The sequence below is a fragment of the Salmo salar genome, chromosome 01, assembly GCF_965601325.2.
Source record: "Salmo salar chromosome 01, fSalSal1, whole genome shotgun sequence".
Taxonomy (NCBI): Eukaryota; Metazoa; Chordata; class Actinopteri; order Salmoniformes; family Salmonidae; genus Salmo; species Salmo salar.
In genome coordinates, this window is record NC_138291.1 from 172,310,001 (window position 1) to 172,337,607 (window position 27,607).

The 27,607-nt window shown below is 46.9% G+C and overlaps 1 protein-coding gene across 2 annotated transcripts in view; it reads right to left on the reverse strand.

Annotated features, from left to right (window-relative positions):
* megf10 (multiple EGF-like-domains 10) overlaps positions 1–27,607 on the reverse strand; it is a 116,864-nt gene that overhangs the window by 27,802 nt on the left and 61,455 nt on the right. For both annotated transcript variants that reach the window (XM_045693502.2, XM_014143939.3), the window contains exons 7-8: positions 21,097–21,217; positions 20,513–20,649 (exon numbers count right to left, since the gene is read on the reverse strand). In XM_045693502.2, coding sequence (XP_045549458.1) covers positions 20,513–20,649; positions 21,097–21,217 — 258 coding nt within the window. The remainder of the gene's footprint in view (positions 1–20,512; positions 20,650–21,096; positions 21,218–27,607) is intronic.

A 27,607-nucleotide genomic window follows, 5' to 3' on the forward strand; every position in this document is an offset into this window, starting at 1 on the left:
TTGAACATCTTGGCCATGTGCTGTTATAATCTCCACCCGGCACAGCCAGAAGAGGACTGGCCACCCATCATAGCCTGGTTCCTCTCTAGGTTTCTTCCTAGGTTTTGGCCTTTCTAGGGAGTTTTTCCTAGCCACCGTGCTTCTACACCTGCATTGCTTGCTGTTTGGGGTTTTAGGCTGGGTTTCTGTACAGCACTTTGAGATATCAGCTGATGTAAGAAGGGCTATATAAATACATTTGATTTGATTTGATTCAGTATGTCATTTTCGCGCCATTCTACATGTAAAACCGGTATGCAAATAGTCTCTGCAGGCAAACGCTATTGGTGTGTTCAAGCCCATACAGATGTATGATCTTAATTTGGTCACTATTTTGTTGCTGAGAATTTTCCTGCACAGCAGGAAATGCAAACTTGTAGTGTAGTTGAGTTTTAAAAAGTTTGTAATTTCCACTTTCAAAAATTCAGACCTGATTTTCCCTAACGGAAAATTTACAAACCTCTACAAAAATGTCCATTAATTATAATCCACATAATAATTCACATTTCCTGTTGCTCCAGGATTTTTTTTTTCCTGCTGTAGCAAACTGGCTCAAATTAAGATCCTACACCGGTATAGGCAGGTATAGTTTAACAGGGAGAACTAGAACATTAGCAAAGAAAAAACATGGCCTCCTGAGTGACACAGCGGTCTAAGGAACTGCATCGCAGTCCTAGAGGGGTTACTACAGACCCAGGTTCATTCCCGGTCTGTGCCACAACCGGCTGTGGCCGGGAGTCCCATAAGATGTCGCACAATTGGCCCAGCGTTGTACGAGTTAGGGGAGCGTTTGGTCGGGGGAGCTTTACTTGGCTCATCGCACTCTAGTAAATCCTTGTGGAGGGCCGGGTGCCTGCAGGCTGTCGCCAGTTGAACGGTGTTTCCTCAGACACATTGGTGCGGCTGGCTTCCAGGTTAAGCTGGCGGGTGTTAAAGTTCCCGGTTAGGCGGGTCATGCTTCAAGGACGCATGACTCCACCTTCGCCTCTTGTGAGCCCTTTGAGGAGTTGCTGCGATGAGACAAGATCGAAATTGGGGAGAAAAAGGGGGGAAAATACAAAAAATATATAGAGAGAAAAAACACTACACAGTAAGACACACTTACATTCTGAAAATGACCCGTTGTGCATATTGTTCTCATATTTCTAAAGACGCTTCAACTTTTCAGGAAGAGCAGTCATTACAGGAGCAACAGTGTTCAGCAATTGGGCCTAATTGCTATGAAAAGCAGGCGATTCGTAAACACACTGTTTAAAATCCAATATCATAGGTATCTGGGACCAACCACTGATTATAGATATTGGTAAGAAAATCAAGCTTTGTTTATGACATAGGTGGCCAGCAGGTATGCTGAAAGCATGTTGCAATAACATAATATCAGGGAGAGGAGAATGGATAGATTCAAGGTCAGAAAGGACACATATGGAAACCAGCTGAGAACAACTGAACGGAACTGTTTTTGACACTTGAATTCATATGGAATGTGACACATGAATCCCACTAACAGCACTACTTCTGTCTTACTACTTTCCAGATTATTCTAAAGGGACCACTGCATACTATATATTTTTACACTTATTTTAATTATTTACTTTCTCTCTCTCTCTCTCCCTCTCTCGCTATCTCCTTATTTCATTCCTTATTAAAGCATGATTTGTGTGTGTGTGTGTTGTTTTTGTGAGTCAGACTGAAGCTGTTTGTACACACACACACACACACACACACACACACACACACACACACACGCACACACACACACACGCACACACGCACGCACGCACGCACGCACATAAACACATACACACGTACGCACACACAGCCCCAAAACCCAAGTAACATCATAATATACTGAACATTCCTTTTACAACACAGAGGACACCAGCTTGCCTAACAAAATCCCCAAATTTCCTTCCATTCCCAAGTCATATCCATAATATCATTCCCACATTCCACCACCATTGGCTAAGTGAGCAGACTGTGCACTGGTCTCCTTCATTTCCAGTTGTTGATATCCCTCTATCTCCCTAGGGGACTGGGTACTACGCTATACCCTCTCAACCCTATCTATCTCACTCAGGGAAGCTAAGGGGCAATCTTAGCAAAGTTAGCATTCTCTAGTGCAAGCAGCCTTAATGGTCTTAGCAGTGTTAGCGTCCCCCCCACCACTCATAATGCATGGAGCTGTCACGCTAAACGGGATTCAAAGCATGCCGATAGGACACGCTCATTCATTTGCCCGACAGATGGCGTGTGTCAAAGATATGAAGTCACAAAGCAACAGCAACTACTGTACAACACTAGGGGCAGCTGAGAGGATTCTGTGGAAGACACATGGGAACTAACTTAACTTTATATGAAGTGTCCTGTTGATGGTATGCTACAGGGTAAACCCAAGAAAGCACCCTGGTATTAGTATAATATACTGTATAAGTGCATAATATCTTTGTTGGAAAAGGACCCATCAGTAAGCATTTCACTGTTAGTCTACACCTGTTGTTTACCAAGCATGTGACCAACAACAATGTTCTCGTGAGACTGGGAACTAAGTTACTAACTGTTCACTTTACATGAAGAATCCTGTTTGTGCTATGCTACAGGATAAACCAAACAATGCACCCTAGTGTCATATGGGGTCAATTACTGTGAGACATGGTAAACGTTACCCTCCCACACCAGAGGAGGCTGGTGGGCCGGAGATATAGAAGGACACGCTCAAACAAACGGCTGGGATGGAATAGATGCTAAGGTATCAATCACGTTTCCATGGTTTCCATGGTCTACACATGGTTTCCATGGTCTACATGGTTTCCATGGTCTACACATGGTTTCCATGGTTTCCATGGTCTACATGGTTTCCATAGTCTACATGGTTTCCATGGTCTACACATGGTTTCCATGGTCTACACATGGTTTCCATATGGTTTCCATGGTCTACATGGTTTCCATGGTCTACACTTTGTTTCTATGGTCTACATCTTTTCCATGGTTTCTACGGTATACATGTTTCCATGGTCAACATGGTTTCCATGGTCTACATGGTTTCCATGGTCTACATGGTTTCCATTGTCTACATGGTTTCCATGGTCTACACATGGCTACACATGGTTTCCATGGTCTACATGGTTTCCATTGTCAACATGGTTTCCATGGTCAACATGGTTTCCATGGTCTACATGGTTTCCATGGTCTACATGGTATCCATGGTCTACACATTGTTTTCATGGTCTCCATATTTTCAATGGTCTACATGGTCTACATGTTTCCATGGTCTACATGGTTTCCATTGTCTACATGGTTTCCATGGTCTACACATGGCTACACATGGTTTCCATGGTCTACACATGGTTTCCATGGGCTACACATGGTTTCCATGGTCTACATATTTACCGTGGTTTCCATGGTCTACATGGTTTCCATGTTCTACATGTTTCCATGGTCTACATGTTTCCATGGTCTACATGGTTTCCATGGTCTACATGTTTCCATGGTCTGCATGGCTTCCATGGTCAACATGGTTTCCATTGTCTACATGGTTTCCATTGTCTACACATAGTTTCCATGATCTACACATGGTTTCCATCATCTATACATGGTTTCCATGGTCTACACATGGTTTCCATGGTCTACATATTTGCCATGGTTTCCACGGTCTACATGTTTCCATTGTCTACATGGTTTCCATGGTCTACATGTTTCCATGGTCTACATGGTTTCCATTGTCTACATGGTTTCCATGGTCTACACATGGTTTCCATGGTCTACATGGTTTCAATTGTCTACACATAGTTTCCATGGTCTACACATGGTTTCCATCGCCTATACATGGTTTCCATGGTCTACACATGGTTTAAATGGTCTACATGGTTTCATGGTCTACACATGGTCTACACATGGTTTCCATGGTCTACATGGTTTCCATGGTCTACATGGTCTACATTGTCTTCATGGTTTCCATGGTCCACACATGGTTTCCATGGTCTACATGGTTTGCATTGTCTACACATGGTTTCCATGGTCTACATATGGTTTTCATGGTCTACACATTGTTTCTATGGTCTACATCTTGTCCATGGTTTCCACGGTCTACATGTTTCCATGGTCAATATGGTTTCCATGGTCTACATGTTTCCATGGTCTACATGGTTTCCATTGTCTACATGGTTTCCATGGTCTACACATGGCTACACATGGTTTCCATGGTCTACATGGTTTCCATGGTCTACATGTTTCCATTGTCTACATGGTTTCCATGGTCTACATGGTTTCCATGGTCTACACATTGTTTCCATGGTCTACATATTTTCCATGGTTTCCACGGTCTACATGTTTCCATGGTCAACATGGTTTCCATGGTCTACATGTTTCCTTGGTCTACATGGTTTCCATTATCTACATGGTTTCCATTGTCTACATGGTTTCCATGGTCTACATGGTTTCCATGGTCTACACATGGCTACACATGGTTTCCTTGGTCTACATGGTTTCCATTATCTACATGGTTTCCATTGTCTACATGGTTTCCATTGTCTACATGGTTTCCATGGTCTACATATTTTCCATGGTTTCCACGGTCTACATGTTTCCATGGTCAACATGGTTTCCATGGTCTACATGGTTTCCATGGTCTACATGTTTCCTTGGTCTACATGGTTTCCATTATCTACATGGTTTCCATTGTCTACATGGTTTCCATGGTCTACACATGGCTACACATGGTTTCCATGGTCTACACATGGCTACACATTGTTTCCATGGTCTACACATTGTTTCCATGGTCTACATATTTTCCATGGTTTCCACGGTCTACATGGTATCCATGGTCTACATGTTTCCATGGTCTACATGGTTTCCATGGTCTACACATGGCTACACATGGTTTCCATGGTCTACACATGGCTACACATTGTTTCCATGGGCTACACATGGTTTCCATGGTCTACATATTTACCGTGGTTTCCATGGTCTACATGGTTTCCATGTTCTACATGTTTCCATGGTCTACATGTTTCCATGGTCTACATGGTTTCCATGGTCTACATGTTTCCATGGTCAACATGGTTTCCATGGTCAACATGGTTTCCATTGTCTACATGGTTTCCATTGTCTACACATAGTTTCCATGATCTACACATGGTTTCCATCGTCTATACATGGTTTCCATGGTCTACACATGGTTTCCATGGTCTACATATTTCCATGGTTTCCACGGTCTACATGTTTTCATGGTCTACATGGTTTAAATGGTCTACATGTTTCCATGGTCTACATGGTTTCCATTGTCTACATGGTTTCCATGGTCTAAACATGGCTTCCATGGATTCAATGTTTCCATGGTCTACACATGGTTTCCATTGTCTACATGGTTTCTATTGTCTACATGGTTTCCATGGTTTCCAAGCTTTCCATGGTCTACATGGTTTCCATTGTCTACATGGTTTCCATGTCTACACTTGGTTTCTATGGTCTACACATGGTTTCTATGGTCTACACATGGTTTCCATGGTATACATGGTTTCCATTGTCTACATGGTTTCCATGGTCTACACATGGTTTCTATGGTCTACACATGGTTTCCATGGTCTACATGGTTTCCATTGTCTACATGGTTTCCATGGCTTGCATGGTTTCCATGGTTTCCATTGTCTACATGGTTTCCAAGGTTTCCATGGTCTACATGGTTTCCATTGTCTACACATGGTTTCCATGGTCTAAACATGGTTTTCATGGATTCCATGTTTCCATGGTCTACACATGGTTTCCATGGTCTCCATTGTCTACATGGTTTATATTGTCTACATGGTTTCCATTGTCTACACATAGTTTCCATGATCTACACATGGTTTCCATCATCTATACATGGTTTCCATGGTCTACACATGGTTTCCATGGTCTACATATTTGCCATGGTTTCCACGGTCTACATGTTTCCATTGTCTACATGGTTTCCATGGTCTACATGTTTCCATGGTCTACATGGTTTCCATTGTCTACATGGTTTCCATGGTCTACACATGGTTTCCATGGTCTACATGGTTTCAATTGTCTACACATAGTTTCCATGGTCTACACATGGTTTCCATCGCCTATACATGGTTTCCATGGTCTACACATGGTTTAAATGGTCTACATGGTTTCATGGTCTACACATGGTCTACACATGGTTTCCATGGTCTACATGGTTTCCATGGTCTACATGGTCTACATTGTCTTCATGGTTTCCATGGTCCACACATGGTTTCCATGGTCTACATGGTTTGCATTGTCTACACATGGTTTCCATGGTCTACATATGGTTTTCATGGTCTACACATTGTTTCTATGGTCTACATCTTGTCCATGGTTTCCACGGTCTACATGTTTCCATGGTCAATATGGTTTCCATGGTCTACATGTTTCCATGGTCTACATGGTTTCCATTGTCTACATGGTTTCCATGGTCTACACATGGCTACACATGGTTTCCATGGTCTACATGGTTTCCATGGTCTACATGTTTCCATTGTCTACATGGTTTCCATGGTCTACATGGTTTCCATGGTCTACACATTGTTTCCATGGTCTACATATTTTCCATGGTTTCCACGGTCTACATGTTTCCATGGTCAACATGGTTTCCATGGTCTACATGTTTCCTTGGTCTACATGGTTTCCATTATCTACATGGTTTCCATTGTCTACATGGTTTCCATGGTCTACATGGTTTCCATGGTCTACACATGGCTACACATGGTTTCCTTGGTCTACATGGTTTCCATTATCTACATGGTTTCCATTGTCTACATGGTTTCCATTGTCTACATGGTTTCCATGGTCTACATATTTTCCATGGTTTCCACGGTCTACATGTTTCCATGGTCAACATGGTTTCCATGGTCTACATGGTTTCCATGGTCTACATGTTTCCTTGGTCTACATGGTTTCCATTATCTACATGGTTTCCATTGTCTACATGGTTTCCATGGTCTACACATGGCTACACATGGTTTCCATGGTCTACACATGGCTACACATTGTTTCCATGGTCTACACATTGTTTCCATGGTCTACATATTTTCCATGGTTTCCACGGTCTACATGGTATCCATGGTCTACATGTTTCCATGGTCTACATGGTTTCCATGGTCTACACATGGCTACACATGGTTTCCATGGTCTACACATGGCTACACATTGTTTCCATGGGCTACACATGGTTTCCATGGTCTACATATTTACCGTGGTTTCCATGGTCTACATGGTTTCCATGTTCTACATGTTTCCATGGTCTACATGTTTCCATGGTCTACATGGTTTCCATGGTCTACATGTTTCCATGGTCAACATGGTTTCCATGGTCAACATGGTTTCCATTGTCTACATGGTTTCCATTGTCTACACATAGTTTCCATGATCTACACATGGTTTCCATCGTCTATACATGGTTTCCATGGTCTACACATGGTTTCCATGGTCTACATATTTCCATGGTTTCCACGGTCTACATGTTTTCATGGTCTACATGGTTTAAATGGTCTACATGTTTCCATGGTCTACATGGTTTCCATTGTCTACATGGTTTCCATGGTCTAAACATGGCTTCCATGGATTCAATGTTTCCATGGTCTACACATGGTTTCCATTGTCTACATGGTTTCTATTGTCTACATGGTTTCCATGGTTTCCAAGGTTTCCATGGTCTACATGGTTTCCATTGTCTACATGGTTTCCATGTCTACACTTGGTTTCTATGGTCTACACATGGTTTCTATGGTCTACACATGGTTTCCATGGTATACATGGTTTCCATTGTCTACATGGTTTCCATGGTCTACACATGGTTTCTATGGTCTACACATGGTTTCCATGGTCTACATGGTTTCCATTGTCTACATGGTTTCCATGGCTTGCATGGTTTCCATGGTTTCCATTGTCTACATGGTTTCCAAGGTTTCCATGGTCTACATGGTTTCCATTGTCTACACATGGTTTCCATGGTCTAAACATGGTTTTCATGGATTCCATGTTTCCATGGTCTACACATGGTTTCCATGGTCTCCATTGTCTACATGGTTTATATTGTCTACATGGTTCCCATTGTCTACATGGTTTCCATGGTCTACATGGTTTCCAAGGTTTCCATGGTCTACATGGTTTCCATTGTCTACACATGGTTTCCATTGTCTACACCCGGTTTCCATGGTCTACACATGGTTTCCAAGGTCTACATGGTTTCCATGGTCTACATGTTTCCATGGTCTACATGGTTTCCATGGTCTACACATGGTTTCCATTGTCTACACCCGGTTTCCATGGTCTACACATGGTTTCCAAGGTCTACATGGTTTCCATGGTCTACATGGTTTCCAAGGTCTACATGGTTGCCATGGTCTACATGTTTCCATGGTTGCCATGGTCTACATGGTCTACATGGTTTCCATGGTCTACACATGGTTTCCATGGTTTCCATGGTTTCCATTGTCTACATGGTTTCCATTGTCTACATGGTTTCCATGGTTTCCATTGTCTACATGGTTTCCAAGGTTTCCATGGTCTACATGGTTTCCATTGTCTACACATGGTTTCCATTGTCTACACACGGTTTCCATGGTCTAGACATGGTTTCCATGTTTCCATGGTCAACATGGTTTCCATGGTCTACACATGGTTTCCATTGTCTATACATGGTTTCCATGGTCTACACATGGTTGCCATGGTCTACATGTTTCCATGGTTGCCATGGTCTACATGGTCTACACATGGTTTCCATGGTCTACATGGTTCCCATCGTCTACACATGGTTTCCATTGTCTATATATGGTTTCCATGGTCTACACATGGTTGCCATGGTCTACATGTTTCCATGGTTTCCATGGTCTACACATGGTTTCCATGGTCTAAACATGGTTTCCATGGATTCCATGTTTCCATGGTCTACACATGGTTTCCATGGTCTACACATGGTTTCCTTGGTCTACATGGTTTCCATGGTCTACACATGGTTTCCATGGTCTACACATGGTTTCCATGGTCTACATGGTTTCCATGCATTTGATATCGTTCCATTTATTCCAGCACAGCCATTACGATGAGCCTGTCCTCTGATTTCTCCGCCACACAGCCACCACTGTCCTACACAGCTGAATGGATGTAGCTCGACTGCTGTGCTGAAATCTGATAAAAGTATAGGAGCTTACAGTCGTGGCCAAAGGTTTTGAGAATGACACAAATACTAATTTTCACAAAGTCTGCTGCCTCAGTGTCTAGATATTTTTGTCAGATGTTACTATGGAATACTGAAGTATAATTACAAGCATTTCATAAGTGTCAAAGGCTTTTATTGACAATTACATGAAGTTGATGCAAAGAGTTAATATTTGCAGTGTTGACCCTTCTTTTTCAAGACCTCTGCAATCCGCCCTGGCATCCTGTCAATTAACTTCTGGGCCACATCCTGACTGATGGCATCCCATTCTTGCATAATCAATGCTTGGAGTTTGTCAGAATTTGTGGGTTTTTGTTTGTCCACCCGCCTCTTGAGGATTGACCACAAGTTCTCAATGGGATTAAGGTCTGGGGAGTTTCCTGGCCATGGGCCCAAAATATCGATGTTTTGTTCCCCAAGCCACTTAGCTTTCACTTTTGCCTTATGGCAAGGTGCTCCATCATAATGGAAAAGGCATTGTTCGTCACCAAACTGTTCCTGGATGGTTGGGAGAAGTTGCTCTCGGAGGATGTGTTGGTACCATTCTTTATTCATGGCTGTGTTCTTAGGCACAACTGTGAGTGAGCCCACTCCCTTGGCTGAGAAGCAACCCCACACATGAATGGTCTTAGGATGCTTTACTGTTGGCATGACACAGGACTGTTGGTAGCGCTCACCTTGTCTTCTCCGGACAAGCTTTTTTCCGGATGCCCCAAACAATCGGAAAGGGGATTCATCAGAGAAAATGACTTTACCCCAGTCCTCAGCAGTCCAATCCCTGTACCTTTTGTAGAATATCAGTCTGTCCCTGATGTTTTTCCTGGAGAGAAGTGGCTTCTTTGCTGCCCTTCTTGACACCAGGCCATCCTCCAAAAGTCTTCGCCTCACTGTGCGTGCAGATGCACTCACACCTGCCTGCTGCCATTCCTGAGCAAGCTCTGTACTGGTGGTGCCCCGATCCCGCAGCTGAATCAACTTTAGGAGACGGTCCTGGCGCTTGCTGGACTTTCTTGGGCGCCCTGAAGCCTTCTTCACAACAATTGAACCGCTCTCCTTGAAGTTCTTGATGATCCGATAAATGGTTGATTTAGGTGCAATCTTACTGGCAGAAATATCCTTGCCTCTGAAGCCCTTTTTGTGCAAAGCAATGATGACGGCACGTGTTTTCTTGCAGGTAACCATGGTTGACAGAGGAAGAACAATAATTCCAAGCACCACCCTCCTTTTGAAGCTTCCAGTCTGTTATTCCAACTCAATCAGCATGACAGAGTGATCTCCAGCCTTGTCCTCGTCAACACTCACACCTGTGTTGACGAAATAATCACTGACATGATGTCAGCTGGTCCTTTTGTGGCAGGGCTGAAATGCAGTGGAAATGTTTTTGGGGGATTCAGTTCATTTGCATGGCAAAGAGGGACTTTGCAATTAATTGCAATTCATCTGATCACTCTTCATAACATTCTGGAGTAAATGCAAATTGCCATCATACAAACTGAGGCAGCAGACTTTGTGAAAATTAATATTTGTGTCATTCTCAAAACTTTTGGCCACGACTGTATACTTAATGGAATTTACTATTGCAATACTACAGACAGTGGACCTGCCGAGTCACTAGACGCACTCACTTAACGCCCCAAAATAACACACACATCGCCTCATCCCTCCCTCCCTACCTCCCTCCCCACCCACCCAACCATTAACATTACATTGACATTTTAGTTTTTTAGCAGACGCTCTCATCCAGAACGACTTACAGTTAGTTTATTAATCTTAAGATACCCTAGCCAGATGTGTGTAGAGCCCTCCTGAGTTGACAAACACACACACACACACACACACACACACACACACACACACACACACACACACACACACACACACACACACACACACACACACACACACACACACACACACACACACACACACACACACACACACAATACCCATCCACCCCCTTTACCCCAAAACACTACCCTACCATCCATCACTGAACTGGGTTTCCAGCCCTCCATCATTGAACTAGCATGGCCTGGTCTCGGTTTCCAGCCCTCCATCATTTAACTAGCATGGCCTAGTCTCGGTTTCCAGCCCTCCATCATTTAACTAGCATGGCCTAGTCTCGGTTTCCAGCCCTCCATCATTTAACTAGCATGGCCTAGTCTCGGTTTCCAGCCCTCCATCATTTAACTAGCATGGCCTAGTCTGGGTTTCCAGCCCTTCATCATTGAACTAGCATGGCCTAGTCTGGGTTTCCAGCCCTCCATCAATTAACTTGCGTGGCCTAGTCTGGGTTTCCAGCCCTCCATCATTGAACTGGCGTAGTCTGGGTTTCCAGCCCTCCATCATTGAACTAGCATGGTCTACTCTGGGTTTCCAGCCCTCCATCATTGAACTAGCGTGGTATACTCTGGGTTTCCAGCCCTCCATCATTGAACTGGCGTAGTCTGGGTTTCCAGCCCTCCATCATTGAACTAGCGTGGTCTACTCTGGGTTTCCAGTCCTCCATCATTGAACTAGCGTGGTCTACTCTGGGTTTCCAGCCCTCCATCAATTAACTAGCGTGGTCTACTCTGGGTTTCCAGCCCTCCATCATTGAACCAGGCTAGTCTGGGTTTCCAGCTCTCCATCATTGAACTAGCCTGGCCTAGTCTGGGTTTCCAGCAGGGTGTGGCTAGGCAGGCAGAACCACAGGCAGTGGCATGGTATACAGTACCGAGGTTTTGCCATGACGTCTAGTTTCCCTCAAACCCTTATTAACTCATAAAAGTGCACTTGCAGTGCTATTCCTGTAGGTTCACTGGGCTGGCTAAGTATATGGTGCGTCCCTCTCTGATAATGTTAATTATATGGACAAAGTCCTACTCTTTTGCAGGAACCAAAAAACTCTGATCGGAGCATGATTCATTGCTCTAAACTTTGAACTACACTCTTAGAAAAAAAGGTGCTATCTAGAATGTAAAATAATTATTTGTATGTCTCTATAGGAGAACCCTTTGAAGAACCCTTTTGTGTTCCATGTAGGACCCTTTCCACAGAAGATTCTACATGGAACCAAAAAGGGTTCTCCCTGGAACCAAAAATGGTTCTCCTATGGGGACAGCCGAAGAACTGTTTTGGAACCCTTTTTTCTAAGAGTGTAGCTTGATTGAGCTTGCCTGGTACAATGGGAGCAATGGGAGCAATGGAATAGTCCCGAAAGTACAATCCACAGCCACCCATCTGGAACTCCAAACAGACTCGATCAAATGCTCAAAGCATATAAAAGAAAACAAGTACTATTTCAACCCAGGTCTTCTGAGGTCAAAGTTGCTTGTTTGCTTGTGTCCATACAAACATGCATAATTGTTGTGAAAGTACTAGCTAAGCACACTTTCCTCATAGTGCTTTCAAGGAAAAGAGGATACAAGGAAGATTTACTGTCCTAGACGGTTTGGCTCAAGTCCAGCTCTGGCAGAGCAATGGGAGGGTCTCTCTAAGGAAGAAACTGAAGAACAAAGAAAGTTTCCCACTCTAAATTACTCCCAGGATGCGTCCCAAATGGCACCCTGTTCCCTATATAGTGAGCCCAATTGAAGCCCTGGTCAAAAGTAGTGCACTATAAAGGGAATAGGATGCCATTTGGGACGCATGACCAGTGCTTCATCCTCTTAGGAGGAGCCTACAGAAGCCTCAAGCGGCAGTAGTGCATGGGAGGGTCTCTCTTTCTATGAATTATATTTCTATGGTCTCTCCCCCACAGCTTCCTCAGGCATCCCAGGCTGCTGGCTGCAGCCAGCCTGACAAGAAGCAGACAGACCGCACGCATCATACTGTAGCCTATTGGTCTGGAAGAGATCCACACTCCTGTGATCACACACAGACAGACACAGACACACATGTGCACACACACACAAATTCCCATTCACTTCCTTCCGCTCCCTTCATCCTCACCGCAACCAGACTGTCCACACACACACGCAGACACACACACGCACGTACGTACACACAGACACACACACACACACGCACGCACGCACACGTGCACGCACAAATTCCCATTCACTTCCTTCCGCTCCCTTCATCCTCCCCGCAACCAGACTGTCCACACACACACGCAGGCACACGCACGCACGCACACACACACACACACACACACACACACACACACACACACACACACACACACACACACACACACACACACACACACACACACACACACACACACACACACACACACACACACACACCTATGTCAGGGTTCCCCAACTGGCGGCCAACAGATTATTTTATTTGGCGCCAACTTTTCTGTGCAAAACATAAACATTTTTATTGGACATAAAACACTGTAAAAAGGGGGACAGGGAGATGGGGTTTAGATCTGGGATAAGAGGAGGACAGGGAGATGGGGTTTAGATCTGGGATAAGAGGAGGACAGGGAGATGGGGTTTAGATCTGGGATAAGAGGAGGACAGGGAGATGGGGTTTAGATCTGGGATAAGAGGAGGACAGGGAGATGGGGGACAGGGAGATGGGGTTTAGATCTGGGATAAGAGGAGGACAGGGAGATGGGGGACAGGGAGAGGGAGATGGGGTTTAGATCTGGGATAAGAGGAGGACAGGGAGATGGGGGACAGGGAGATGGAGATGGGGTTTAGATCTGGGATAAGAGGAGGACAGGGAGATGGGGGACAGGGAGATGGGGTTTAGATCTGGGATAAGAGGAGGACAGGGAGATGGGGTTTAGATCTGGGATAAGAGGAGGACAGGGAGATGGAACTGGGATAAGAGGAGGACAGGGAGATGGGGTTTAGATCTGGGATAAGAGGAGGACAGGGAGATGGGGTTTAGATCTGGGATAAGAGGAGGACAGGGAGATGGGGGACAGGGAGAGGGAGATGGGGTTTAGATCTGGGATAAGAGGAGGACAGGGAGATGGGGGACAGGGAGATGGAGATGGGGTTTAGATCTGGGATAAGAGGAGGACAGGGTGATGGGGGACAGGGAGAGGGAGATGGGGTTTAGATCTGGGATAAGAGGAGGACAGGGAGATGGGGTTTAGATCTGGGATAAGAGGAGGACAGGGAGATGGGGGACAGGGAGATGGGGTTTAGATCTGGGATAAGAGGAGGACAGGGAGATGGGGGACAGGGAGAGGGAGATGGGGTTTAGATCTGGGATAAGAGGAGGACAGGGAGATGGGGGACAGGGAGATGGAGATGGGGTTTAGATCTGGGATAAGAGGAGGACAGGGAGATGGGGGACAGGGAGAGGGAGATGGGGTTTAGATCTGGGATAAGAGGAGGACAGGGAGATGGGGTTTAGATCTGGGATAAGAGGAGGACAGGGAGATGGGGGACAGGGAGAGGGAGATGGGGTTTAGATCTGGGATAAGAGGAGGACAGGGAGATGGGGTTTAGATCTGGGATAAGAGGAGGACAGGGAGATGGAACTGGGATAAGAGGAGGACAGGGAGATGGGGTTTAGATCTGGGATAAGAGGAGGACAGGGAGATGGGGGACAGGGAGATGGAGATGGGGTTTAGATCTGGGATAAGAGGAGGACAGGGAGATGGGGGACAGGGAGAGGGAGATGGGGTTTAGATCTGGGATAAGAGGAGGACAGGGAGATGGGGGACAGGGAGATGGGGTTTAGATCTGGGATAAGAGGAGGACAGGGAGATGGGGGACAGGGAGAGGGAGATGGGGTTTAGATCTGGGATAAGAGGAGGACAGGGAGATGGGGGACAGGGAGATGGAGATGGGGTTTAGATCTGGGATAAGAGGAGGACAGGGAGATGGGGTTTAGATCTGGGATAAGAGGAGGACAGGGAGATGGGGTTTAGATCTGGGATAAGAGGAGGACAGGGAGATGGGGTTTAGATCTGGGATAAGAGGAGGACAGGGAGATGGGGGACAGGGAGATGGAGATGGGGTTTAGATCTGGGATAAGAGGAGGACAGGGAGATGGGGGACAGGGAGAGGGAGATGGGGTTTAGATCTGGGATAAGAGGAGGACAGGGAGATGGGGGACAGGGAGAGGGAGATGGGGTTTAGATCTGGGATAAGAGGAGGACAGGGAGATGGGGTTTAGATCTGGGATAAGAGGAGGACAGGGAGATGGGGGACAGGGAGATGGGGTTTAGATCTGGGATAAGAGGAGGACAGGGAGATGGGGGACAGGGAGATGGGGTTTAGATCTGGGATAAGAGGAGGACAGGGAGATGGGGGACAGGGAGATGGGGTTTAGATCTGGGATAAGAGGAGGACAGGGAGATGGGGTTTAGATCTGGGATAAGAGGAGGACAGGGAGATGGGGGACAGGGAGATGGAGATGGGGTTTAGATCTGGGATAAGAGGAGGACAGGGAGATGGGGGACAGGGAGATGGAGATGGGGTTTAGATCTGGGATAAGAGGAGGACAGGGAGATGGGGTTTAGATCTGGGATAAGAGGAGGACAGGGAGATGGAACTGGGATAAGAGGAGGACAGGGAGATGGGGGACAGGGAGATGGAGATGGGGTTTAGATCTGGGATAAGAGGAGGACAGGGAGATGGGGGACAGGGAGAGGGAGATGGGGTTTAGATCTGGGATAAGAGGAGGACAGGGAGATGGGGGACAGGGAGAGGGAGATGGGGTTTAGATCTGGGATAAGAGGAGGACAGGGAGATGGGGGACAGGGAGATGGAACTGGGATAAGGCTAGAAAGTTTTTCCAAATATCTTGTTGGTCATAAGGGTTGTTTTATTAGCTAAACTTTGCAATGCACACACAACAAAATCATATACAGTGCACTCGGAAAGTATTCAGACCCCCTGACTTTTTCCACTTTTTGTTACGTTACAGCCTTATTGGATTAAATTGAATAAAGTAATTGTTTTCCTCACACAAAATACCCCATAATGACAAAGCAAAAACAGGTTTCTAGAAATGTTTGCAAATGTATTAAAAATAAATAACAGAAATACCTTATTTACATAAGCATTCAGACTCTTTGCTATGAGACTCAAAATTGAGCTCAAGTGCATCCTGTTTCCATTGATCATCCTTAAGATGTTTCTACAACTTGATTGGAGTCCACCTGTGCTAAATTCAATTGATTGGACATGATATGGAAAGGCACACACCTGTCTATATAAGGTCCCACAGTTGTCAGTGCATGTCAGAGCAAAAACAAGCCATGAGATCGTAGGAATTGTCCTGAGAGCTCCGAGACAGGATTGTGTCGAGGCACAGATCTGGGGAAGGGTACCAAAACAGTTCTGCAGCATTGAAGGTCCCCAAGAACACAGTGGCCTCTATCATTCCGAAATGGAAGAAGTTTGGAACCACCAAGACTCTTCCTAGAGCTGGCCGCCCGGCCAAACTGAGCAATCGGGGGATAATGGCCTTTGGACAGGGAGGTGACCAAGAACCCAATGGTCACTCTGACAGAACTCCAGAGTTCTTCTGTGGAGATTGGAGAACCTTCCAGAAGGACAACCATCTCTGCAGCACTCCACCAATCAGGCCTTTATGGTAGAGTGGCCAGACGGGGGCCACTCCTCAGTAAAATGCACATGACAACCCGCTTGGAGTTTGCCAAAAGGCACCTAAAGGACTCTCCGACCATGAGAAACACGATTCTCTGGTCTGATGAAACCAAGATTGAACTCTTTGGCCTGAATGCCAAGCGTCATGTCTGGAGAAAACCTGGCACCATCTGTATGATGAAGCATGGTGGTGTCAGCAGCAGGGACTGGGAGACTAGTCATGATCGAGGGAAAGATGAAGAGATCCTTAATGAAAACCTGCTCCAAAGCACTCAGGACCTCAAACTGGAGCGAAGGTTCACCTTCCAACAGGATAACGACCCTAAGCACACAGCCAAGACAACCCGGAGTGGCTTTGGGACAAGTCTCTGAATGTGGCCCAGCCAGAGTCTGGACTTGAACCTGATCGAAAATCTCTAGAGAGACCTGAAAATGGCTGTGCAGCGACGCTCCCCATCCAGCCTGACAGCGCTTGAGAGGATCTTTAGAGAAGAATGGGAGATATTCCCCAAATACAGGTGTGCCAAGCTTGTAGCGTCATACCCAAGAAGACTCGTGGCTGTAATCGCTGCCAAAGGTGCTTCAACAAAGTACTGAGAAAAGGGTCTGAAAACTTATTGAAATGTGACATTTCATTGTTTTTTTATACATTTGCAAACATTTCTAAAAATCTGTTTTTGCTTCATCACTTAGGGGTATTGTGTGTAGATTGATGAGGAAAAAAACGATTGAATACATTTTAGAATAAGGCTGTAACGTAAGAAAATGTGGAAAAAGTCAAGGGGTCTGAATACTTTTCAAATGCACTGTATTTAGTAAGGAATTCCACTTGAAAAAGTGCTTACTACTTACAGTATTGGATGGATATTTTTGTAAACTTTTTACTGTACTGGTCCCCCACGTGAATTGAACCCACAATGCTGGCATTTCAAGCTTCTGAGCCACACAGGATCCCCACTTGATGTGGATTAGTGCATATATACAGTATATACACTACCGTTCAAAAGTTTGGGGTCACTTAGAAATGTCCTTGTTTTCCATGAAAACATACAGGAAATGAGTGGCAAAATGAATAGGAAATATAGTCAAGACGTTGACACGGTTATAAATAATGATTTTTAATTGAAACAATAATTGTGTCCTTCAAACTTTGCTTTCGTCAAAGAATCCTCCATTTGCAGCAATTACAGCCTTACATACCTTTGGCATTCTAGTTGTCAATTTGTTGAGGTAATCTAAAGAGGTTTCATCTTCCACAAGTTGGATTGGTTTGATGGGCAAATCTTATGTACCATACGGTCAAGCTGCTCCCACAACAGCTCAATAGTGTTGAGATCCGGTGACTGTGCTGGCCACTCCATTATAGACAGAATACCAGCTGACTGCTTCTTCCCTAAATAGTTCTTGCATACAGTAGTTTGAAGCTGTGCTTTGGGTCATTGTCCTGTTGTAGCAGGAAATTGGCACCTATTAAGTGCCGTCCACAGGGTACGGCATGGCGTTGCAAAATGGAGTGATAGCCTTCCTTCTTCAAGATCCCTTTTACCCTGTACAAATCTCCCACTTTACCACCACCAAAGCACCCCCATACATCACATTGCCTCCACCATGTTTGACAGATGGCGTCAAGCACTCCTCCAGCATCTTTTAATTTTTTCTGTCTCACAAATGTTCTTCTTTGTGATCCGAACACCTAAAACTTAGATTTGTCTGTCCATAACACTTTTTTCCAATCTTCCACTGTCCAGTGTCTGTGTTCTTTTGCCCATCTTAATCTTTTATTTTTATTGGCCAGTCTGAGATATTACTTTTTCTTTGCAACTCTGCCTAGAAGGCCAGCAACCTGGAGTCGACTCTTCACTGTTGCCGTTGAGACTGGTGTTTTGCGGGTACTATTTAATGAAGCTGTCAGTTGAGGACTTGGGAGGCATCTGTTTCTCAAACTAGACACTCTAATGTTCTTGTCCTCTTGCTCAGTTGTGCACCCGGGCCTCCCACTCCTCTTTCTATTCTGGTTAGAGACAGTTTGCACTGTTCTGTGAAGGGAGTAGTACACATCATGGTACAAGATCTTCAGTTTCTTGGCAAATTCTCGCATGGAATAGACTTCATTTCTCAGAACAAGAATAGATTGATGAGTTTCAGAAGAAATTTATTTGTTTCTAGCCATTTTGAGCCTGCAATCGAACCCACAAATGCTGATGCTCCAGATACTCAACTAGTCTATAGAAGGCCAGTGTTATTGCTTCTTTAATCAGGACAACAGTTTTCAGCTGTGCTAACATAATTGCAAAGGGTTGTCTAATGATCAATTAGCCTTTTAAAATTATAACTTAGATTAGCTAACACAACGTGCCATTGGAACACAGGAGTGATGGTTGCTGAAAATGGGCCTCTGTACTCCTATGTAGATATTCCATTAAAAATCTGCTGTTACGATCTACAATAGTCAATTACAATATTAACAATGTCTACACTATATTTCTGCTGAGTTTGATGTTATTTTAATGGACCAAAAATGTGCTGTTCTTTCAAAAACAACGACATTTCTAAGTGACCCCAAACTTTTGAACGGTAGTGTATATTATTATTTTTAAATCTCATGTATCAGGTTAATATTTGAAAATGGAAGTCCTGATAATAAATGTATCATATCTGATGATCCAATATCAAATTACATTACAGGTATGTTTGAGTTAAGTGCAATCTAGACTACTTTATTCCTTCATGTCATACTGTTGTTTGTACTCGATTTTACCCTTATTGCTAAAGACGGACAATATTACTGTTAGGTTGACTGGGATAACGTGTGCACCACATTTGTCCAGTGGGTATTTATATTTTTCCAAGCCCTATTAAGTACAGTTGGCATCACTAGTTAATTGCTTGGCCTTGCCTGCTGCTCTCTCTCTCTCTCTCTCTCTCTCTCTCTCTCTCTCTCTCTCTCTCTCTCTCTCTCTCTCTCTCTCTCTCTCTCTCTCTCTCTCTCTCTCTCTCTCTCTCTCTCTCTCTCTCTCTCTCTCTCTCTCTCTCTCTCTCTCTCTCTCTCTCCCTCTCTCTCTCTCTCTCTCTCTCTCTCTCTCTCTCTCTCTCTCTCTCTCTCTCTCTCTCTCTCTCTCTCTCTCTCTCTCTCTCTCTCTCTCTCTCTCTCCCTCTCCCTGACCTTGTTATTGGTCTGGAGGGATCAATTGGACAGCTACAGTAGCAACAGATGGTCTGCTATAGTTCCACTAACACATATAGACTTAATGTAGGTCAAAGATGACACTTACAATTGAATTCCAATTCAGCCATCGCTGACTAATGTATACAACCAAGGATTACTTCTGCAGTGTTTGTTTATGACATTATAGTTGTATGTGATAGCCTGCTGCCTGAATTTCAAATATATTCTGCTTTGCAAAAATTGTGAAATAGACATGAACAGATATCCATGGACTAGGCTAGGGTTAGGAGTTTTTCTTGACCACATGTACTCGACTAGAATGACACTGACCTGGCAAAAGAGTGGATCCTAGACAAACTGCTTTACTGAGTTTGACTGAATTGGAGCCATTTAGTGTAATGGTATGTCATGTCAAAAGAATGTTTATTCTATTTCTTCCCTTTTGGGGGAGGTGAAGGGGAGGGTGATTTCTCAATCCAGGGTTTGTGTTTGTTATTTTACCTCAACTTTCTTACAATGTGAAATAAAATATTATAAATCAAGAAAAAAAAGCCTGTCATGTCATAGTTTGGCATGGCTCAGTTTGGTTTGGCCTGGTCCAGCCTGTCTTACCGTTCTCCGGTGTAGCCTGGACTGCACAGACACTGTCCGCTGGAGGATACACACATCCCCCCGTTGTGACACTGACACTCCTGGGAACAGTTCCTCCCGAAGCGCCCCTCCGGACACGGCTGGCCACACACTGTACCCTAAACACACACAGAACATTGAATGTGTCAGCACAATATCAACATCCCAGAGTAAATACAATATGTAGGCCATCATATCAATATCCCATAACACATATCAATACATTTGATGCAAAAAGAGGATATGTTTCAATGTGGAGCCTGCTGAGGGGAGGACGGCTCATAATAATGGCTGGAACGGAGCGAGTGGAATAAAACACATAGAAGCCATGTGTTTGATGTATTTAATACCATTCCACTGATTCCGCTCCAGCCATTATTATGAGCCGTCCTCCCCAATTAAGTTGCCACCAACCTCCGGTGATGGACATGGTGTCGTAGCTATCGACTCCTTGCAGTACCATTATATTATGACATTATATTACTGTAAATGTCAATATGATAACTCACAGTAATACACGTGACTATCAAACATAATTTATGTGTGTGTGCGTGTGTGTGTATTACCATCCATCCAGCGGGGCAGGAGCACTCTCCTGTGACATGGTGGCACACTCCTCCATTCTGGCAAGGGCATCTCTCCTCACACTGCTGTCCATGCTTCCCTGGTGGGCACAGGTCCTCACAACTATAGGACAAGAGGAGAAACATGAAATCAATCCTTACAGACTTAAAGAAATGACCGAGTCAGAAACAAAAAGGGACTGATTAATTAATAAAAAATTATGTATTTCACAAGAGCATCTCTTTCAAACCCTTTTTTGTCTTGAAGCACCCTAGCCACCGTTGTCAGAAACTAACTAGTTTTAGAACACCTACTCATTCAAGGGTTTTTCTTTATTTTTACTACTTTCTACATTGTAGAATAATAGTGAAAACATCAAAACTATGAAATAACACATATGGAATCATGTAGTAACCAAAAGTGTTAAACATATATTTGAGATTCTTCAAATAGCCACCCTTTGCCTTGGTGACAGCTTTGCACCCTCTTGGCATTCTCTCAACCATCTTCATGAGGTAGTCACCTGGAATGCATTTCAATTAACAGGTGTGCATTATAAAAAGTTAATTTGTGGAGATTCTTTCCTTCTTAATATGTTTGTGCCAATCAGTTCTGTTGTGACAAGGTGGGAGGGGGGTGTACAGAAGATAGCCCTATTTGGTAAAAGACCAAATCCATATGATGGCAAGAACAGCTCAAATAAGCAAAGAGAAATGACAGTCCACTCTTTGAAAGTTTCTTCAAGTGCAGTCGCAAAAACCATCAAGCGCTATGATGAAACTGGCTCTCATGAGGACCGCCACAGGAATGGAAGACCCAGAGTTACCTCTGCTGCAGAGGATGAGTTCATTAGAGTTACCAGCCTCAGAAATTGCAGCCCAAATAAATGCTTCACAGAGTTCAAGTAACAGACACATCTCAACATCAACTGTTCAGAGGAGACTGTGTGAATCAGGCCTTCATGGTCGAATTGTTGAAAAGAAACCACTACTAAAGGACACCAATAAGAAGAAGAGACTTGCTTGGGCTAAGAAACATGAGCAAAGGACATTAGACCGGTGGACATATGTGTCACAGTTGACTTGGACTGGTGTAGAGGCGGAATCAGATGCAGGAGACAGGTGCTGGAGGTGAGTGTCTTTTAATAAATTGACACACACAAAAAAGCCGCGAGGCACAGGGCGCTACATACAGTCTGCCTGGGAAAAACACATTCCCATAAACACAAAAAATATATATTCACACGGCACAAAAAGCAAGGGGCGCAGTAAATCTTCTGACGAAAACTGTCAGTAAAAATGTATAAATCACGGCCCACCGTCCTGAGTGGACAATAAACAATCCCGCACAAAACCCCAACTGAAAACACACACTAAATAAGGCCCCACTAATGACAGACACAAAACAGGTGCGGAACAGACAGACAAAAGACACAGAAACAACGATCGGTGGCAGCTAATAGGCCGGCGACGACGACCGCCGAGCGCCGCCCGACCGAGGAGGGGCGCCACTTTCGATGGATCCTGTGACAGTACCCCTCCCCTGACGCCGGCCTCGGGGACGGCCCGGAGGGCGAGGCGCTGGCCGATCCGGTCGGCGACAGTGGAAATCCAGCAGCATAGGGGGGTCCAGAACGTCCGCCGCCGGAACCCAGCACCTCTCCTCCGGACCGTACCCCTCCCAGTCCATGAGGTACTGCAGGCTCCCTACTCGACGTCGGGAGTCCAGGATGGCTCGGACTGTGTACGCTGGGACCCCCCCCCGATGTCGGGGGGGCGGGGGGACCTCCAGCACCTCATTGTCCTGCAGCGGACCAGCTACCACCGGCCTGAGGAGAGACACATGAAATGAGGGGTTAATGCGGTAATACGAAGGGAGTTGTAACCTGTAACACACCTCATTTATCCTCCTCAGGACTTTGAACGGCCCCACAAACCGCGGACCCAGCTTCCGGCAGGGCAGGCGGAGAGGCAGGTTCCGGGTCGAGAGCCAGACTCTATCCCCCGGGTTAAACACGGGGGCGTCACTGCGGTGGCGGTCAGCGCTCTTCTTGTGACGTTCCATAGCCCTCCTTAAACATTCCTGGACCGCGTTCCAGGTCTCCTTAGAGCGCTTGACCCATGCCTCCACCACAGGAGCCTCTGTCTTGCCATGGCACCAGGACCGGCTGATACCCCAGCACCACCTGGAAGGGTGACAGGTTAGTGGAGGAGTGGCGCTGAGAGTTCTGGGCCATCTCGGCCCATGGCACGAACTGCGCCCACTCCCCTGGCCGGTCCCGGCAATACGACCGCAGGAACCTGCCCACATCCTGGTTAATGCACTCTACCTGCACATTACTCTCGGGGTGGAGCCTCTCCATAAACGATTTCCACACCCTGGACGTAAACTGGGGACCCCGATCAGATACGATGTCCTCGGGCACCCCATAGTGCCGGAAGACGTGGGTGAACAGGGCCTCCGCGGTCTGCAGGGCCGTAGGAAGACCGGGCAAAGGGAGCAGACGGCAGGACTTAGAGAACCTGTCCATAACGACCAGGATCGCCGTGTTCCCCTGAGACGGCGGGAGATCCGTAAGGAAATCCACCGAGAGGTGAGTCCAGGGCCGTTGTGGAACGGGGAGGGGCTGTAATTTCCCTCGAGGTAGGTGCCTAGGAGCCTTACACTGAGCGCACACCGAACAGGAAGAGACATAACGCCGAACATCCTCAGCCAAGGTGGGCCACCAGTACCTTCACTTCAGGCCCCGCACTGTCCGTTCCACCCCAGGATGACCCGAGGAGGGTAGAGTATGGGACCATCGGATCAGGCGATCGCGAACACCAAGCGGAATGTATTTCAGGACCACGGGACACTGCGGTGGAGTGGGTTCTGACCGACCCGCCCGCTCGATGTCCGCATCCACCTCCCATACCACCGGTGCCACCAGACAGGAGGCGGGGAGTATGGGAGTAGGATCGATGGTCCGCTCCTCGGTGTCGTAGAGACGCAACAGTGCGTCAGCTTTCCGGTTCCGGGAACCTGGAATGTACGAGAGGGTAAAGTTAAACCTCGTAAAAAACATGGCCCACCTTGCCTGACGGGGATTAAGTCTCCTCGCTGCCCGAATATACTCCAGGTTACGGTGGTCGGTCCAGATGAGAAAAGGGTGACGTGCCCCCTCAAGCCAATGTCTCCACACCGTCAAAGCCCTGACCACGGCTAACAGCTCCCGGTCCCCCACATCATAGTTGCGCTCCGCCGGGCTCAGCTTCTTAGAAAAGAACGCACATGGGCGGAGCTTCGGAGGAACGCCCGAGCGCTGCGATAGCACAGCTCCTACCCCAGCCTCGGACGCGTCCACCTCCACTATGAATGGCAAAGAGGGGTCCGGATGCGCCAGGACAGGTGCATTGGTAAACAGAACCTTCAGACGATGGAAGGCTCTGTCCGCCTCTGCTGACCATCGTAGCCGCACCGGCCCCCCCTTCATCAGTGAGGTAATGGGAGCTGCCACCTGGCCAAAACCCCGGATAAACCTCCGATAATAATTAGCGAACCCCAAGAACCGCTGCCCCTGTTTCACAGTGGCTGGGGTTGGCCAATTACGCACAGCCGTCACGCGGTCACACTCCACCTCCACCCCCAAGGTGGAAATGCGATATCCTAGAAATGAGACGGCTCGTTTGAAGAACTCACATTTCTCAGCCTTGACGTATAGGTTATGCTCCAGCAGCCGCCCAAGCGCTTTACGCACCAGGGACACATGCTCGGCGCGTGTGGCGGAGCAGATCAGGATGTCATCGATGTACACCACCACACCCTGCCCGAGCATGTCCCTAAGGACCTCGTCCACAAAGGATTGGAAGACAGCGGTAGCGTTCTTTAACCTATACGGCATGACGAGGTACTCATAATGGCCCGATCTGGAACTAAATGCGGTTTTCCACTCATCTCCATCTCGGATACGCACTCCTGAGATCCAATTTCGTGAAGAAGCGCGCCCCGTGAAATGACTCCACTGCCGTAGCAATGAGAGGTAGTGGGTAACTGAAACCCACTGTGATAGCATTTAGACCTCTATAGTCAATGCACGGGTGCAGACCTCCCTCCTTCTTCTTCACAAAAAAGAAGCTCGAGGAGACGGGGGACTTAGAGGGCCGAATGTATCCCTGTCTCAAGGACTCAGTGACGTATGTATCCATAGCCACTGTCTCCTCCTGAGACAGAGGATACACGTGACTCCTAGGAAGAACCGCGTCGGCCTGGAGGTTTATCGCACAATCCCCTCGTCGATGGGGGGGTAATAGAGTCGCCTTCGTCTTACTGAAAACGATAGCCAAATCGGCATACTCTGAGGGAATGTGCACGGTGGAGACTTGGTCTGGACTCTCCACCGTAGTCGCACCGATGGAAACTCCTATGCACCTACCTGAGCACTCCCTCGACCACCCCGTCAGGGCCCTCTGCCCCCACGAAATCTGGGGGTTGTGTGTGGCTAGCCAGGGGATTCCCAGTACCACCGGAAACGCTGGGGAGTCAATGAGGAACAGGCTGATACGCTCCTCATGACCCCCCCACGTCTGCATCACCAGTGGCACGGTGACCTCCCCTACTTGGCCTGACCCTAGCGGTCGACTATCTAGGGCATGCACGGGGAAGGGGTGGTCCAGCTGAACCAGGGGAATCCCTAACCTCTTAGCTAACCCACGGTCCATAAAACTCCCAGCTGCACCTGAATCGACTAGCGCCTTATACTGGAAGTGAGGGGAAAAATTAGGAAAACAAATGGAGGTGTACAAGTGGTCGACAGGGGGCTCTGGGTGTGGCTGGTGCGGACTCACCTGGGGGGTCGAAGTAGTGCTCTGCCTGCCCTCCGAACTCCCGGAGGGACCTCTCCAGCACCGGTCCACAGTGTGTCCTCTGCGCCCACATCGGGTGCAGGAGAGACCCCCCCCCCTCCGGTCCTCCTCGATGCAGCCCCCCCCCTATCTCCATGGGCTGTGGAGCGGGAGGACTGGGAGTCGGAACGAACAGGCCCCGACTGGAACGTCCCCGGGCAGCCAGCAGGTTGTCCAATCTAATGGACAAATCCACCAGTTGGTCCAGAGTGGAGGTGTTGTCACTACAAGCCAGCTCCCGGCGGACATCCTCGCGAAGGCTGCACCTATAGTGGTCTATCAGGGCCCGCTCGTTCCACCCCGATCCAGCGGCGAGAGTCCGGAATTCCAAAGCGAAATCCTGAGCGCTCCTCGTCTCCTGTCTCAAATGGAATAGGAATAGGAAGCGGCGGGTGAACTCAGGGTAGTCACCCCGGGCTGAGTCTGGACCATCCCAGACCGCATTGGCCCATTCCAGGGCTCGACCCGTGAGACACGAGACGAGGACGCTCACCCTCTCTTCGTCGGAGGGAGGGGGGCGGACGGTCGCCAGGTACAGTTCTAGTTGGAGCAGGAACCCCTTGCACCCAGCGGCCATCCCATCGAACTCCCTGGGCGGTGAAATCCGGATCCCGCCGGCACCCGCTTCAGTGGGTGTGGGTAGGGACGCAGGGTGAGGGACCGGAGCTGGTCTGGCTGGGGAGGCACCTCTCTCCCAGCTCTCCAACCGGGCCAACACCTGATCCATGGCCGAGCCTAGGCGGTGGAGGAGGCTGGCATGTTGGGAGAGCTGCTCAGCCATGGATGGCGCTTCTGCTCCTGCTGACTCCATAGGTGATGGTGCGGGATTCTGTCACAGTTGACTTGGACTGGTGTAGAGGCGGAATCAGATGCAGGAGACAGGTGCTGGAGGTGAGTGTCTTTTAATAAATTGACACACACAAAAAAGCCGCGAGGCACAGGGCGCTACATACAGTCTGCCTGGGAAAAACACATTCCCATAAACACGAAAAAAATATATTCACACGGCACAAAAAGCAAGGGGCGCAGCCCGGTAAATCTTCTGACAAAAACTGTCAGTAAAAATGTATAAATCACGGACCACAATAAACAATCCCGCACAAAACCCCAACTGAAAACACACACTAAATAAGGCCCCACTAATGACAGACACAAAACAGGTGCGGAACAGACAGACAAAACCAAAAGACAGAGAAACAACGATCGGTGGCAGCTAATAGGCCGGCGACGACGAGCGCCGCCCGACCGAGGAGGGGCGCCACTTTCGTTGGATCCTGTGACAATATGTCCTTTGGTCTGGAGTCTAAATTGGAGATTTGCGGTTCCAACCACCGTGTCTTTATGAGACGCTGTGTGGGTGAACGGATGATCTCCGCATTAGTTTTCCCCACTGTAAAGCATGGAGGAGGAGGTGTTACGGTGCAGGGGTGCTTTGCTGGTGACATTGTCTGTGATTTATTTAGAATTCAAGGCACACTTAACCAGCATGGCTACCACAGCATTCTGCAGCGATACGCCATCCCATCTGGTAAAGGCTATTTGACCAAGGAGAGTGATGTAGTGCTGCATCAGATGACCTGGCCTCCACAATCCCCTGACCTCAACCAAATTGAGATGGTTTGGGATGAGTCGG